We start from the raw sequence: 15,992 nt of genomic DNA, 5'->3' as shown, positions 1-15,992 counted from the left end.
TCAGTATCCAAGTGATTTTGCAATCCCTCCTAATCCCCGGTTAAGAACGATCCCTACTTATTCATATACTACAATTGTCACAAGAGGGTTTTAATTTGTGTGCTTATCTATTTAGCATCAAATTTTTGGCGCCGTTGCCGGGGATTAGCAATTTTGCTAATCCCTTGGATTGTTTTTATTTCTTTTATTTCACTTTGTTTCTGATTTTGTTTAAGTTCTGACCTAATTTTGTGTCTTGTTTCTTAGGTACTAATGTATGACTAGAAGCTCTCAACCGATTCGTGCGAACATCTTGGATTTTGACGACGATTTTGAGAGGAAGTTGAGAAGAGCTAGAAACCAGCAAGAACACCATCCACCAAATTCCGAATCTGACCTTGAAGAAAACGTACAAGAAGAGGAGGAGGAAGCCACGGCAGGGATATTTGAAGAAGTCCAAGGCATGGCGGTGGACAACCGTACACTCAAGGAGCTTTCCGCCTCAGGTTTGGATAATGCCGCACCCTTGTGCATTCAATACCCCACGGCTGCCCAAGGTAAGACGGATGAGTTTGAATTAAAATCAAGTTTGCTTCATCATATTCCTAAATACCATGGCTTGTCCATGGAAGATCCTAACAAACATTTGAAGGAATTTGAAGTAGTTTGTTCTAGTATGACTCCCGTCACTGTTGACGGAAATATCTTGAAGATGAAGGCTTTTCCATTTTCTTTGATGGACAAAGCCAAAGATTGGTTGTACGAGCTAGCTCCCGGCACTGTCACTTCTTGGGAGAGTATGAAGAGAGCGTACTTGGAGAAGTTCTTTCCAACTTCTCGCATCATCCTCCTACGCAAAAAGATAAGCGGAATCCAGCAAGAAGAAGGTGAGTCTTTTCCTACGTATTATGAACGATTTAAATCACTTGTTGCTTCTTGTCCACAGCATCAGATGAAGGAGGAGTTGCTCTTGCAATATTTCTACGAGGGTCTCCTACCTCTAGAACGTCAAATGCTTGACGCATCGGCAGGTGGAGCATTGGTGGACAAAACGCCCAGGGATGCCAAGGTCTTGATCGCTAACCGAGCATTGAATGCTCAACAGTATGAGGGAGTAGGTCAAAGAGGACCTCCACGGCACCAAGTACATGAGGTAAGTGCAACGTCCGATCTTCATTCACAATTGGCTAATCTTACTTCTATTGTTTCACAGATGGCCGAGGGAATGAAGATGCAAGGACCTGTGGTATGTGGCGTATGTTCTATCCAAGGACATGCCTCAGAAAAGTGTCCTCAACTCATTGAGAATGGCGGATGGGAGAGTGCGAATGCCATTGGGTTTCAAAGCCAAAATCAGTCAAGACATGATCCATACTCCAACACGTATAATCCGGGGTGGCGAGATCACCCAAATTTCAAGTGGAGGGATTCCCAGCAACCTCAGAACCAAGGAGGCTTTAGGCAACAACCCCCGGGGTTCTTTCCCAAAACCTACGGCCCACCCCAAAATCAAGCCCAATCCGGCCCAAGTGCCTCAGGTACGTCTCTTGACAATGATGCACTTCTGAAGATACTAACTAAGTTGTCTAATGGGCAGGAAGATCAAGCGAAGGCTATGCAAAACCAAGATAAGAGGGTGGATCAACTTGAGAAACAAATTGGGCAGATTGCCAAGTTTGTAGGTAAGTTTCGAGATCCCGGACAATTCCCTAGTTCCACCATTCCAAACCCCAAGGGAGGCTTCGAAAGCGCAAAGGCCATACTTTTGAGAAGTGGAAAAGAAGTCGGGGCAGGTCCTACACCATCACCATCAAGCCCCGAAGAGGAGGAAAAACGAAGAATTGAAGAGGAGGAATCAAGGCAACCCACGGCAAAGGTGATTCCACCTTTGCCGCAAGTCCCTATGGTCCCAAATCTGCCCAATTCGGCCAATAAAGGTAAAAATGTGTTAAATTCAGTTCCTACTAATGTTTTCCCTTCAAATGTTCCTTTTCCTAGTAGGTTCAGGCAAACGAAGAAAGAAGAGGCAGAAAAGGATATCCTTGAAACCTTTAGGAAAGTTCAAGTTAACATACCTTTGTTAGATGCAATCAAGCAAGTTCCGAGGTATGCTAAGTTCTTGAAGGAGTTGTGTACCACTAGGAAGAGGATGTCGAGTAAGGAAGTGGTAAAGGTAGGTGAGAATGTGTCCGCCATCTTGCAACGCAAACTACCTCCCAAATGCAAGGATCCAGGTAGCTTTACCATTCCTTGTGTCATTGGGAATACTAGATTTGAATCTGCCATGCTTGATTTAGGTGCTTCTATAAATGTTATGCCATATTCCATTTATGCATCTATGAACTTAGGAGCATTGAAAAATGATGGGGTAATAATACAATTGGCCGATAGATCTAACGCCTATCCAAAGGGAGTTTTGGAAGATGTTCTTGTGCAGGTTAATCATTTGGTCTTCCCGGCAGATTTCTATGTCCTCGAAATGGATGAATCGGACCATGCTCCTTCGCTGCCCATTCTACTTGGAAGGCCATTCATGAAGACGGCCCAGACGAAGATTGACGTGTATAGTGGAACTTTGTCCATGGAATTCAATGGGGAAGTTGTTAATTTTAGTCTTTCTGATTCCATTAAATACCCTAGTGAGGACCATTCATGCTTTTCTATTGATATAATTGACTCTTTGGCTCAGGGATATCTCGACGATTTGAATGACGATGCGCTTGAAAAAGTCATTACACGAGGCATGGAACTCAACACAAAGGGGGCAGATTGCATGCATGCTCACGGCACACACTCTCTACTCCATGCCGTGCATCCTAGTGAGGAATGTATGGAGTTGGTTGCTGCCCTTGAGTCCTCACCTAAGCTTGATGGTAAGTACACTAACCGTGAGTCCATTCCCATTTCGACTAACAAATTGCTTCCATCTATAATTCAGGCACCTATCCTTGAACTCAAGCCTTTGCCAAGCCATTTGAAGTACATTTTCTTGGGGGAAAATGAAACACTACCTGCCATTATTTCCTCCTCCCTCACGGCACAAGAGGAGGAGAAGTTGCTTCGAGTTTTGAAGGAGTTCAAATCTGCCCTCGGTTGGACGTTGGCCGATATCAAAGGCATTAGTCCCGCCACATGCATGCATCATATATTTCTTGAGGAGGGGGCCAAACCAACTAGAGAGGCTCAACGCCGTCTTAACCCTCCGATGATGGAAGTTGTGAAGAAGGAGATAATCAAGCTGTTAGATTGTCGAGTTATCTATCCTATCTCGGATAGTAAGTGGGTTTCGCCTATCCAATGCGTGCCGAAGAAATCTGGAGTGACGGTTGTGGAGAACGCAGAGAATGAGCTAGTGCCTACCCGAATCCAAACCGGTTGGCGTGTATGCACGGACTATAGGAAGATAAATGCCACCACGAGGAAGGACCACTTCCCATTGCCGTTCCTAGATCAAATGTTGGAAAGGTTAGCGGGTCATTCATTTTATAGTTTTCTTGATGGATACTCTGGGTATAATCAAATTGTTATTGCACCGGATGATCAAGAAAAGACTACTTTTACATGTCCCTTTGGTACATTTGCTTATCGTCGCATGCCATTTGGTTTATGTAATGCACCTGCTACATTTCAAAGATGCATGATGAGCATATTTTCTGATTATGTCGAGAAAATTATTGAGGTTTTTATGGATGATTTCAGTGTGTTTGGTAATTCATTTGATGGGTGTTTGAGTAATCTTAGTTTAATTTTGAACCGTTGTGTTGAAACAAATCTTGTGCTTAATTGGGAAAAATGTCACTTCATGGTTAAACAAGGTATTGTTCTAGGCCATATTATTTCTGAAAAAGTGATAGGAGCATATTCATGCGACTTAAATGGCTTGTTCTCGTGCATTTACGTTATGTTTCTTTAGTTATTTTAGTACTTTAAGCTATTTTCGTGTGTTTGTAGGTCCAAAGGGCTAAAGGAGCAAAAAGATGCATTTTGGAGACTTTTGGAGCACTTTTGGGCTAAGGATGGATAGCTTATGCTTGGAGCCAAAGTGTTGGACGAAATTGAAGACCTAATTGAAGACCAAAGTGTTGGAACCTTGTTCCCTTTAGTTTTAGGACATTTAAACCTTTCCTATATCCTTAGCCGTGCATAACATTCCAACATTCCACTCCTTCATTTCAGCCACACTCCCACATATCATTACTTATCATCACCACTTATCACTTATCATAATCACATATCATTACTTATCATCACCACTTATCACTTATCATAATCACATATCATTACTTATCATCATCACTTATCACTTATCATAATCACATATCATACACTTATCATCACCACTTATCACTTATCATAAACCATTAGCAACATACCTTTAATCATTCAAACATGCACTCCCTTTAATCACATGCATAAATCAGCCACATGCATCTCCCATCATCATTCCACTTTAACCCACATGCATTTCCACCCACATGCTCTCCCATTTCAGATTGCATTCCATTCATTCCACCCTTTAGCCACATGCATCTCCCATCATCATTCCACTTTAACCCACATGCATTTCCAACCTAGCTGTCATGTTTCCCCTTTCATCATTCCCTCACATTCTTTAATTCAGCCAACACATGCTTACACATGCATTTCCAACCCACATGCATCCTTTAATCATTCAAACATGCAGCCACATTCCCTCCTAGCTGTCATGTTCCCCCCATTTCGCCTATAAATAAGCATCCATTACACCTACATTCTCATTCATTCTTCCATACACATTTCAGTCACAAACACCAACCATTCCCTTGTGCCTTGCTCTCTCCCTAATAATCCAAACACCACACCAGAAATCATCCCATTGCCGTGGCCTCCTCCTTCCATTTTCACCACTCCCCAAACCATTCACACCATCAAACTATCCTTAGACCTTGTGCTACAACGAAGAGGAAGATAAGAGGGCCTAAACGTTCATACAATTCAAGTTTGAGTTGTTGGAATGTTTAGGTGTTTCTTTGATTTCAATGTTTAATGTCAATACTCTTTGTTTTGTACGAATGAGGAATGGAAGAGAAGAGGGCCTAAACGTTCATACAATTCAAGTTTGAGTTGTTGGAATGTTTAGGTGTTTCTTTGATTCTCTTTGTTTTGTATCATGAGGAACTAAACCCCCCCCTTGGCTAGGGGGGGATTCGAAATATATGTTTATGCTTGCGTTTTGATTTGATTACTTCTAATTGCATTTCATAAGTCGTGAATTCAATTTGTTTAACTGTTTGATTGATAACTTATTTATGTATGTTTATTGAGAGTGCACGCTTAATTTTCATGCATGAATATGACGCTAGAATATAAGTGAGTTTCACCTAATAGTTACGAACTTATATTCACAAGTAGTGGAGGTTGCTTATAAACAATCGCGTTAAACGAATTCTTGGCATAAGTTTCATGCAATCATAGTAACGAATGCCTCGTCAACACTTATAATTTTCATAGAGCGTAATGATTCTTGCTTGTATCTCTATTATGCAATCATGTAGGGGACTTGTGGGGAATGTTTTGGGTTGTCGTATGCAATCATCCAATTCAATAACGTTAGGAAGATTTGAAGGTTAATTTAAGCGGACCTAATTAACCCGGGGTGATGAGTTTCATAATTTATTGAAATGCAATTGGAAATCTTTTTATTATGCAAGTGTAACATGTGTGGAGATGAACCCCTTGGCTAGCATCCATTCATTCCATTTCATCAAATTCGTTTTACAATCTGCCTAGTTTGTTACTTTGTTTTGTTATTTCAATTTTCGTCAAAACAAAACCCCCCTTTACTTTCTTGTTCTATAGTGTTTAGAATCTGTTTAATTTGTGTTTTAAAGTGTTTTGAATCAACCTATAATCTTAAATTCGTCCAAATTTGTGTTTAAGGTCAGAAACTGCCTAGTTAGTGTTTTTAGGCAGTTTTGAGTCTTTTGAACTTGTTTTGAGTCCTTTGAGTCTTTGTGAACGTTTTTAACCTTGTTTTTATGTTTTTGAGTCTTAGTTTGTGTTTATAAGTGTTTTGATTCAATTTGTTGCACAAATTCGTCCAAATTCACCAAAGTGCTCAAAACTGCCCAGAAAGTGTTTTTAAGGCAGTTTTGAGTGTTTTGGGTGATGTTTGAGTCTTTTGGTTTGTTTTAGTGTTTTAAGCATTTAGTTTCGCATTAGTTTAGTGTTTTAAACTTTATTTTACATTTTTGAGTCAAATCCAAGTGATTAACAATCCCTCCTAATCCCCGGTCCAGAACGATCCCTACTTACATACTTACTACAATTGTCACAAGAGGGTTTTAATTTGTGTGCTTATTTAGTCCGCATCAAAATTTTGGCGCCGTTGCCGGGGATTAGCAAACGTTGCTAATCCCTTGGATTGTTTTATTTTCGTTTGTTTTTATTTTATTCCAGATTTCTAAATCTTGTTTTGTTTCTTGTTTTAGGTACTAGTTCATGACTCGGAGTTCTCATCCGATTCGTGAACATATCCTGGAGTGATTGGGTTCTTCGTCCGGCTGCAAGACGTAAAAGAAAGCGCTACTTGGGAGGCAACCCAATGCATTGAATAAAACAAAGCATGTTCATAAAAAAAAAAAAAAAAAAAAAAAAAAAAAAAAAAAAGATACTAAACATGGAGAAAGATGGAGCCTTCACAACGGTTGTTTTTGTTTACGTGAAGCCCCACTACGTGTCAAAACTCTGGGAGCGGAAGTCATCGGAGCAAGAGGCATCGGAGCGAGAGGCATCGGAGCAAGAGGCATCGGAGCGAGAGGCATAGGAGCGGAAGGCATCGGAGATAGAGCATCCAGGCCTCAATACTTGGCGGAACGCTGGATGACCCAGGAAAAAGGTGCCTCTGGAAGAAAGACGCAAGCCTTTGACGGTCACTTTGCATTCGACCTTGAGATTCTTGCATCTCATCAAGCTTCCTCTTCATGCCCGACGAATAGTTATTTGCAAGCACATGCAAACTTCTATTCTCGTACTTAAGCTGTTTAATCTCCTGCTTAAGATTCTCCACCTCCGCCATCAATGATTCCACTTGGCGGGACCGAGCAAGCAGGCGTTGGCCCATGTTGGACACCGAGCTCGCGCACTGAACACTAAGAGCGAGGGACTCTTGAACGGCCAACTCATCAGACCGTCCTGACAGCAGCCTACTATCTTTTGGAGTGAGGAGGTTCCTAGCTACTATTGTAGCTGTTGTGGCGTCCTGCATCACGGAGTCTTCACCTGTAAGAGGACCGTTAGAAGATAAGAAAGAAGGGCGCCATACGTTACCTTGAAGCGGCACGCCCGTATCACTGCGGAGACTCAATTCTAAGCTAAGGTTCGATGGGTTTGCCATTTTTCAAAAGTGTTCAAAGAGAAGGGGTGGATGGAGTTAAATTTCAAAGGGCCGGAGACAATTTTCAAAAATGGGCAGTCTTCAGAGTGTGTATGTTTGAGGTGATCGGTAGCTCTATAAAAAGCCAAGGCGACGCGTCCACCAATTCAAAAAGCCGGAATTTCCTGCGCAAAGTTCGGCGACGATCTCTCGGCTTTTCAGAAAACGCGTTCACTTTTTCAAAAGATCTCTGACAAAGTGAAAACACGTGGAGGCCATCATCGCAACTACACATCTTTAGCCGACAAGCGTAAAGTTCGGCGACGCTTTCTCTACTTTTCAGAAAACGCATGCAGCTTTGTCAAAAGAGCCGCATCCGCACTACTACGTGTCGTTCAGAAAGCGAAGGGGCGTCGCTCAGAAATCGAAGGGGCGCCTGCTCAGAAATCGAAGAGGCGTCGTTCAGAAATCGAAGAGGCGTCACTATTTCAAAAAGCCGGATTTGCGGGATCAAAACGTTTGTCGACAAGGGTAAAAGAACAATACCACCACTTGCTATTGGGAAATCCCTATATATGTCGACCTTCATCTTTTATGGCAAGGCAAACCTGAAGAAAATGCCCAACTCTTCCTCACCTCTGAGGGCGCACTCCCAGCAAAGCCTTTCGAAATACTCCATTCTTTCTTCTTCCCCAAAGATGATACCAGATGCCTGGAGTACAGATGACCTAGGAGGAAACAGCACCACAAATACATGTGCTGATTCATTCACCGCTTCTTCAAAAGCAAAAGGTATCTCATATCATCAAGGTCAAAAGCAAAAGTATCTCATATCATGCTCTTTCCCTGTCTTTTCCTTTGTCTTTGATATTACTTGCATGGCAAAGTAAAAGAAGCAATCAGCCGGCACTTGGAGTCAGTCTTTCGATCTGGAACCAACTGCCTGGAATCCCTTCCCTGATTGCTTACCTAGCGTTGCTCTCGAGTAGTCATCTTCAACGGTTGATACACTTCCAGAGAAGGGACCACTTCTGCAAAGGGGAGCAAGTAAGGCAAGTGAAATTGATACATTGAAGCATGTGGAGACAAGCAACAACTGCATATGCTGAGCTATCCTCTAACCCTCTTCAATACGAATTGGAGAGATTGAACAAAGAAACAGATAAAAGGAGTAAGCTCAGACCTTCGGGGGAGACCAAAGGAAGCCTGCTGCCCAGTTCAAGAGTAGCACAAAGGAAAATCAACGATGGGAGCAGCGCAGTTCAAGAGTAAGTCTGTGGAATCACAAAGATCCAAGCCTCAATGCAATTACCAAGGAGAAGATGGAATTTACACTCTATAACCAGATTTGCGTCTCTAAACTCTTCTCTTTGTTAGTTACATTCTACCATGTTTAGTATGTTTAGTTGCTTTTTGTGTGTTTACTTATGTTTTGTGTGAATCTATGCTTAAAACATTGAGGACAATGTTTGATTTAAGTGTGGGGGGGTAACTAAGTATATTTATGCAAATTCGTGGGATTTTATCACCCATAACTTCAAATGTTGTTCCTTGCTATTTTAAGGTGTTTTTAAGTTGTTTTAAAGTGTTTTAGTATGTTTTGTTTTTATAACTCCGAAAATCACATAAAAATTTGAAAAACATGTTTTAAAAAGCCTAAAAAGAGTGTTTTGAGTCATTTTTGTGTGTTTGTGTCTTAGGGTACCTTCCAACACAATGATAAGGATTTGGTTTGTAATTGCATGACTGTTAAAAAGAGTTATAAACATAGGTGAAAGTTTGATTTACTCTTGGTATATGCTTGGTTATGGTTATAATGTATGACTTCACATGCAATCATAAAAGAAAAAAAAAATTGTTTTTGTAACATGCTTGAAGGAAGGAACTCAAACAAACGCTACAACCTTGTGAGACTTGAGCCTAAATGTTCTTTGGAGAGTTATTTTCTGTGATTCTTTGTTTTCTAAAGTTGTTGCATGATCTCATTATTCCTTGCTTGGTTGCTACTTAGAATGCAATTGTATCATGATAGAACTAAATGCTAGAACTTATATCCGTTTCATTCAAAGCATGACATTGATTTGCATAACATATATCAAGATGAAGTTGTGTAGTGCCACCATAGCCAAATAGCCTTACTTCCCATATTTCGTATATATTAGTTTTAACCCCGTTGAGCCTCGTTTAGCCTATTTTCTTTGCTAACCATATCACCCCTTACCTAGCCTAGAGTAGGACTTTCCTATACCCTTGTTCTTAAAGTATAGTGAGCATGACTTAAATGAATTCCTTTTGAGTTACATTATGCAAGAAAATGAGTGTGGGGGAGTAAAAGTTTGTTCTTACGTTTATATGTATGTTTTGAGATTCAAAAGAAAAAGAAGAAGAAAAGAAAAAAAAAGGAGTGAAAATAAGTAAGAATTAACTCACGAGCGTTGATGGTTGAAGAAAGGGTCCAAAAAGTTGAATATGGCCCTAAGTTTTGTGTGACTTTCCCTTGGGTGTTCAAAGTTGACTTCTGCGTTCTTAAGGGAATTCTAAGTGCCTAATTCGATACTTTGCTCACTATTGCTTTAAGAATGTTTGTTTATCCTTCACCGTTCATTGTTAGCCAATACCCTAGCCCCGTTACAACCCTTTGACTTCTATCTTGAGTGTTATGTGTTTCAAAATGTGGAGTTTGGAATTGATATGAGCTTATGGAATCACTGGTTCTCATTCTAAGTAGTAGCATTCCATTCATGAGATCATATTCATGTCATTATCGTAAATCCAGAAAATGCTTTCTTTGTTATAACATATGTGAGATACTAGTCTTTCATGTTTACATCAATCTCTCACATATAACTAGTGTAGGGTGTGTAGTCAGAAAATCTGTGTGAAAATAGAGTGCATTCTAGTAAGGAATTGAGGAAATTCTCTAAGGCATGTTACTACATTCAAATCATGGTTTTAAATGCTTAATTGTGAACTAGTATGTGGTGACTATGATTAAGAATGCACTTAAGTGTAAAGATGGCTAAAATCTGTGGGAATAATGATTTTTAACTTGTCATGTGCATTGGAAATCCCTGAGACGATTGTTGGAAGGTTTAGATTGTGTTTTTCTTGTTCAGTGTCGTTTTGTTTTTGGTTTCTTTTGTTTTGTTTTGCTCGAGGACTAGCAAAAGCTAAGTGTGGGGGTATTTGATAGGAGCATATTCATGCGACTTAAATGGCTTGTTCTCGTGCATTTACGTTATGTTTCTTTAGTTATTTTAGTACTTTAAGCTATTTTCGTGTGTTTGTAGGTCCAAAGGGCTAAAGGAGCAAAAAGATGCATTTTGGAGCCTTTTGGAGCACTTTTGGGCTAAGGATGGATAGCTTATGCTTGGAGCCAAAGTGTTGGACGAAATTGAAGACCTAATTGAAGACCAAAGTGTTGGAACCTTGTTCCCTTTAGTTTTAGGACATTTAAACCTTTCCTATATCCTTAGCCGTGCATAACATTCCAACATTCCACTCCTTCATTTCAGCCACACTCCCACATATCATTACTTATCATCACCACTTATCACTTATCATAATCACATATCATTACTTATCATCACCACTTATCACTTATCATAATCACATATCATTACTTATCATCACCACTTATCACTTATCATAATCACATATCATTACTTATCATCATCACTTATCACTTATCATAATCACATATCATACACTTATCATCACCACTTATCACTTATCATAAACCATTAGCAACATACCTTTAATCATTCAAACATGCACTCCCTTTAATCACATGCATAAATCAGCCACATGCATCTCCCATCATCATTCCACTTTAACCCACATGCATTTCCACCCACATGCTCTCCCATTTCAGATTGCATTCCATTCATTCCACCCTTTAGCCACATGCATCTCCCATCATCATTCCACTTTAACCCACATGCATTTCCAACCTAGCTGTCATGTTTCCCCTTTCATCATTCCCTCACATTCTTTAATTCAGCCAACACATGCTTACACATGCATTTCCAACCCACATGCATCCTTTAATCATTCAAACATGCAGCCACATTCCCTCCTAGCTGTCATGTTCCCCCCATTTCGCCTATAAATAAGCATCCATTACACCTACATTCTCATTCATTCTTCCATACACATTTCAGTCACAAACACCAACCATTCCCTTGTGCCTTGCTCTCTCCCTAATAATCCAAACACCACACCAGAAATCATCCCATTGCCGTGGCCTCCTCCTTCCATTTTCACCACTCCCCAAACCATTCACACCATCAAACTATCCTTAGACCTTGTGCTACAACGAAGAGGAAGATAAGAGGGCCTAAACGTTCATACAATTCTAGTTTGAGTTGTTGGAATGTTTAGGTGTTTCTTTGATTTCAATGTTTAATGTCAATACTCTTTGTTTTGTACGAATGAGGAATGGAAGAGAAGAGGGCCTAAACGTTCATACAATTCAAGTTTGAGTTGTTGGAATGTTTAGGTGTTTCTTTGATTCTCTTTGTTTTGTATCATGAGGAACTAAACCCCCCCTTGGCTAGGGGGGGATTCGAAATATATGTTTATGCTTGCGTTTTGATTTGATTACTTCTAATTGCATTTCATAAGTCGTGAATTCAATTTGTTTAACTGTTTGATTGATAACTTATTTATGTATGTTTATTGAGAGTGCACGCTTAATTTTCATGCATGAATATGACGCTAGAATATAAGTGAGTTTCACCTAATAGTTACGAACTTATATTCACAAGTAGTGGAGGTTGCTTATAAACAATCGCGTTAAACGAATTCTTGGCATAAGTTTCATGCAATCATAGTAACGAATGCCTCGTCAACACTTATAATTTTCATAGAGCGTAATGATTCTTGCTTGTATCTCTATTATGCAATCATGTAGGGGACTTGTGGGGAATGTTTTGGGTTGTCGTATGCAATCATCCAATTCAATAACGTTAGGAAGATTTGAAGGTTAATTTAAGCGGACCTAATTAACCCGGGGTGATGAGTTTCATAATTTATTGAAATGCAATTGGAAATCTTTTTATTATGCAAGTGTAACATGTGTGGAGATGAACCCCTTGGCTAGCATCCATTCATTCCATTTCATCAAATTCGTTTTACAATCTGCCTAGTTTGTTACTTTGTTTTGTTATTTCAATTTTCGTCAAAACAAAACCCCCCTTTACTTTCTTGTTCTATAGTGTTTAGAATCTGTTTAATTTGTGTTTTAAAGTGTTTTGAATCAACCTATAATCTTAAATTCGTCCAAATTTGTGTTTAAGGTCAGAAACTGCCTAGTTAGTGTTTTTAGGCAGTTTTGAGTCTTTTGAACTTGTTTTGAGTCCTTTGAGTCTTTGTGAACGTTTTTAACCTTGTTTTTATGTTTTTGAGTCTTAGTTTGTGTTTATAAGTGTTTTGATTCAATTTGTTGCACAAATTCGTCCAAATTCACCAAAGTGCTCAAAACTGCCCAGAAAGTGTTTTTAAGGCAGTTTTGAGTGTTTTGGGTGATGTTTGAGTCTTTTGGTTTGTTTTAGTGTTTTAAGCATTTAGTTTCGCATTAGTTTAGTGTTTTAAACTTTATTTTACATTTTTGAGTCAAATCCAAGTGATTAACAATCCCTCCTAATCCCCGGTCCAGAACGATCCCTACTTACATACTTACTACAATTGTCACAAGAGGGTTTTAATTTGTGTGCTTATTTAGTCCGCATCAAAAAGGCATTGAAGTAGATAAATCTAAGGTAGACCTTGTTCGTCACTTACCCTCTCCAACTTCGGTTAGAGAGGTTCGTTCGTTTCTTGGTCACGCAGGTTTTTATAGGCGGTTCATAAAGGATTTCTCAAAGATTTCACAGCCACTATGCCGATTGCTGCAAAAAGAGGTGGCGTTTGAGTTTGATGATGCATGCTCCACGGCTTTCAAGCACCTCAAGGAGGCTCTCACTTCGGCTCCCATTATCACACCTCCAGATTGGAGCCTTCCATTCGAGTTGATGTGCGATGCTTCGGATTATGCGATTAGTGCTGTTTTGGGGCAGCGAAAGGACAAACAACCTCATGTTATTTATTATGCATCTAGAACATTAAATGATGCTCAATTAAATTATTCAACCACTGAAAAAGAATTACTTGCTGTGGTATTTGCATTAGATAAGTTTCGGTCATACTTACTTGGGACTAAAGTTATTATTTTTACTGATCATGCAGCTCTCAAGTATTTGCTCACGAAAAAGGAGGCCAAGCCTAGACTGATTCGATGGCTGTTGCTTCTACAAGAGTTTGACATTGAGATTCGGGATAAGAAGGGTGTGGAGAATGTGGTGGCTGACCACCTAAGCCGAATGGTGCATAATGAGGAGTCCCTACCCATTGCAGAGACATTCCCCGATGAACAATTGCTGTCCATAAAGGTTAGTACACCTTGGTATGCCGATATAGTTAATTTTTTGGTGTCAAAACGTATTCCAAGTGAGTTTAATAGGCACCAACGTGACAAACTTAGGCATGATGCACGGTTTTATGTGTGGGATGATCCATACTTATGGAAATTTTGTCCCGATCAGATTATACGTCGTTGTGTGCATGATTCTGAATGTCATTCAATCTTGAGTTTTTGTCATACATATGCATGTGGAGGGCACTTTGGCACACAACGCACGGCCCTCAAAGTGTTACAATGTGGATTTTATTGGCCTAGTATTTTTAAGGATGCTAGAACGTTTTGCTTAACATGTGATAAATGCCAAAGAATGGGTGGCATTAGTGCAAAAGACCAAATGCCGCAGGTTTCTATCCTAAATGTTGAAATTTTTGATGTTTGGGGTATTGATTTTATGGGTCCCTTTCCTTCATCGTATGGTTTCATGTATATTTTGCTTGCGGTTGATTATGTGTCAAAATGGGTGGAAACCAAGGCCACCCGGACTAATGATTCTAAAGTGGTTGCAGAGTTTATTAGAACTAACATTTTTGCAAGGTTTGGAATGCCACGAGTGATCATTAGTGATGGAGGGTCACACTTTTGCAATCGGACCATTGAAGCGTTATTAAGGAAATACCATGTCACCCATAAGGTTTCTACACCTTACCATCCTCAAACGAATGGCCAAGCCGAGGTTTCCAACCGAGAGATCAAGCAAATACTTGAGAAGACCGTTGGGCCAACAAGGAAGGATTGGAGCTTACGGTTAGATGATGCACTTTGGGCGTATCGTACGGCGTACAAAACTCCTATTGGGATGTCCCCCTTTCGACTTGTCTATGGCAAGGCGTGCCATCTTCCCGTTGAATTGGAGCACAAAGCACTTTGGGCCATCAAGAAGTTTAACATGAACCTCGATGAAGCAGGAAGTCAAAGGAGATGGCAATTAAATGAGCTTGATGAGATAAGGCACGAGGCGTATGACAATGCAAGCATTTACAAGCAAAAGACCAAAGCTTTCCATGACAACATGATCCGTGGGAAATCATTCTCAATTGGGCAGAAAGTGCTATTGTTCAATTCCCGTTTACGTTTGTTTCCTGGTAAGTTACGTTCTAAGTGGATTGGACCATTTGTTATTACTAATGTTTTTGTTCATGGTGCAGTCCAAATCCAAAGCTTGAAAACGGGACATGAATTCAAGGTGAACGGGCATCGTTTGAAGCCCTATTATGACACCTTTGTGGAGCATGCCGTGGATGACATACCCTTGGAAGCCGTGGGCCCTAGTAAGGAGTGAATAAGGTCTCGTCCGGCTGGAAGACGTTAAAGCAAGCGCTACTTGGGAGGCAACCCATGCAATCAACAAAGGAAGAACTTGGGAATCGCGCCACACTCAAATTTGCGTCCCTAAACCCTTTCCTTTGTTGCTTACTTTATGTTTTGTGTAATGTTTTTAATTGTGTCTAAAACATTGAGGACAATGTTTAGTTTAAGTGTGGGGGGGTAACATTCTGTTTTGAGATATTTGTGCATGAAATTCGTAGGGTATTACCACCTAACATGTTTAAACTTGTTTCCCACTGTTTTTAGGTGTTTTTAAGCTATTTTAGAGTGTTTTAGTGTGTGTTGACTTAAAAATCCGAAAAACCCATAAAAATTTGAAAAATTGTTTTGAAAAACCCAAAAAGAGTTGTTTTTGTGTGTTTGTTTGTGTCGTAGGTCACCTTCCAACACAATGATGAGGATTTGGTTTTTAATTGCATGATGGTTAAAGAAAGTTACAAACATGGTTGGACGTTTGATATACTCTTTGGTTTATGCTTGGTTGTAGTTATAGTTTACGAATTCACATGTAATCACAAATGAAAAAAATCAGTTTTTGTAACATGCTTGAAGGAAGGAACTTAAACAAACGCTACATCCCTGTGAGACTTGAGCCTAAACGTTATTTGGAGAGTTAAAAATCTGTGCATTATTGTTTTCTAAAGTCGTTGCATGATCTCATTACTCTTTGCTTGGTTACTACTTAGAAGGCGTTTCATCACTTAGTTCCAAATGCTAGAACTCATGCCCATTTCATTCAAAGCATGTCATTGATTTGCATAACACATATTCAAGATGAAGTTGTGTAGTGACCATCACCATAGCCAAACAGCCATGTGCCCTTCACTCATTTTGTGTTTAAGTTTAACCCCATTGAGCCGTGTTAGCCCA

At 39.9% G+C, this 15,992-nt stretch overlaps 1 protein-coding gene across 1 annotated transcript; it reads left to right on the top strand.

The window, feature by feature from the left end:
• Positions 1-256: 256 nt before the first annotated feature.
• On the top strand, positions 257-2,687 carry LOC148691687 (uncharacterized). The gene is made up of 2 exons (XM_088683388.1): positions 257-1,455; positions 2,669-2,687. The coding sequence occupies exons 1-2, from the start codon at positions 257-259 to the stop codon at positions 2,685-2,687; spliced, it is 1,218 nt and encodes a 405-aa protein (XP_088539514.1).
• Positions 2,688-15,992: the final 13,305 nt, after the last annotated feature.

This window comes from Pyrus communis, chromosome 13 (assembly GCF_041283825.1).
Source record: "Pyrus communis isolate YQ-2024b chromosome 13, ASM4128382v1, whole genome shotgun sequence".
In the NCBI taxonomy this organism is placed as follows: Eukaryota; Viridiplantae; Streptophyta; class Magnoliopsida; order Rosales; family Rosaceae; genus Pyrus; species Pyrus communis.
The sequence above is the reverse complement of the archived record's forward strand: the minus strand, read 5'-3'. Positions and strand labels throughout refer to the sequence as shown.

Excerpts from the sequence above, each read along its gene's own strand:
- LOC148691687 (XM_088683388.1), top strand. The coding sequence starts at position 257 with ATGACTAGAAGCTCTCAACCGATTCGTGCGAACATCTTGGATTTTGAC.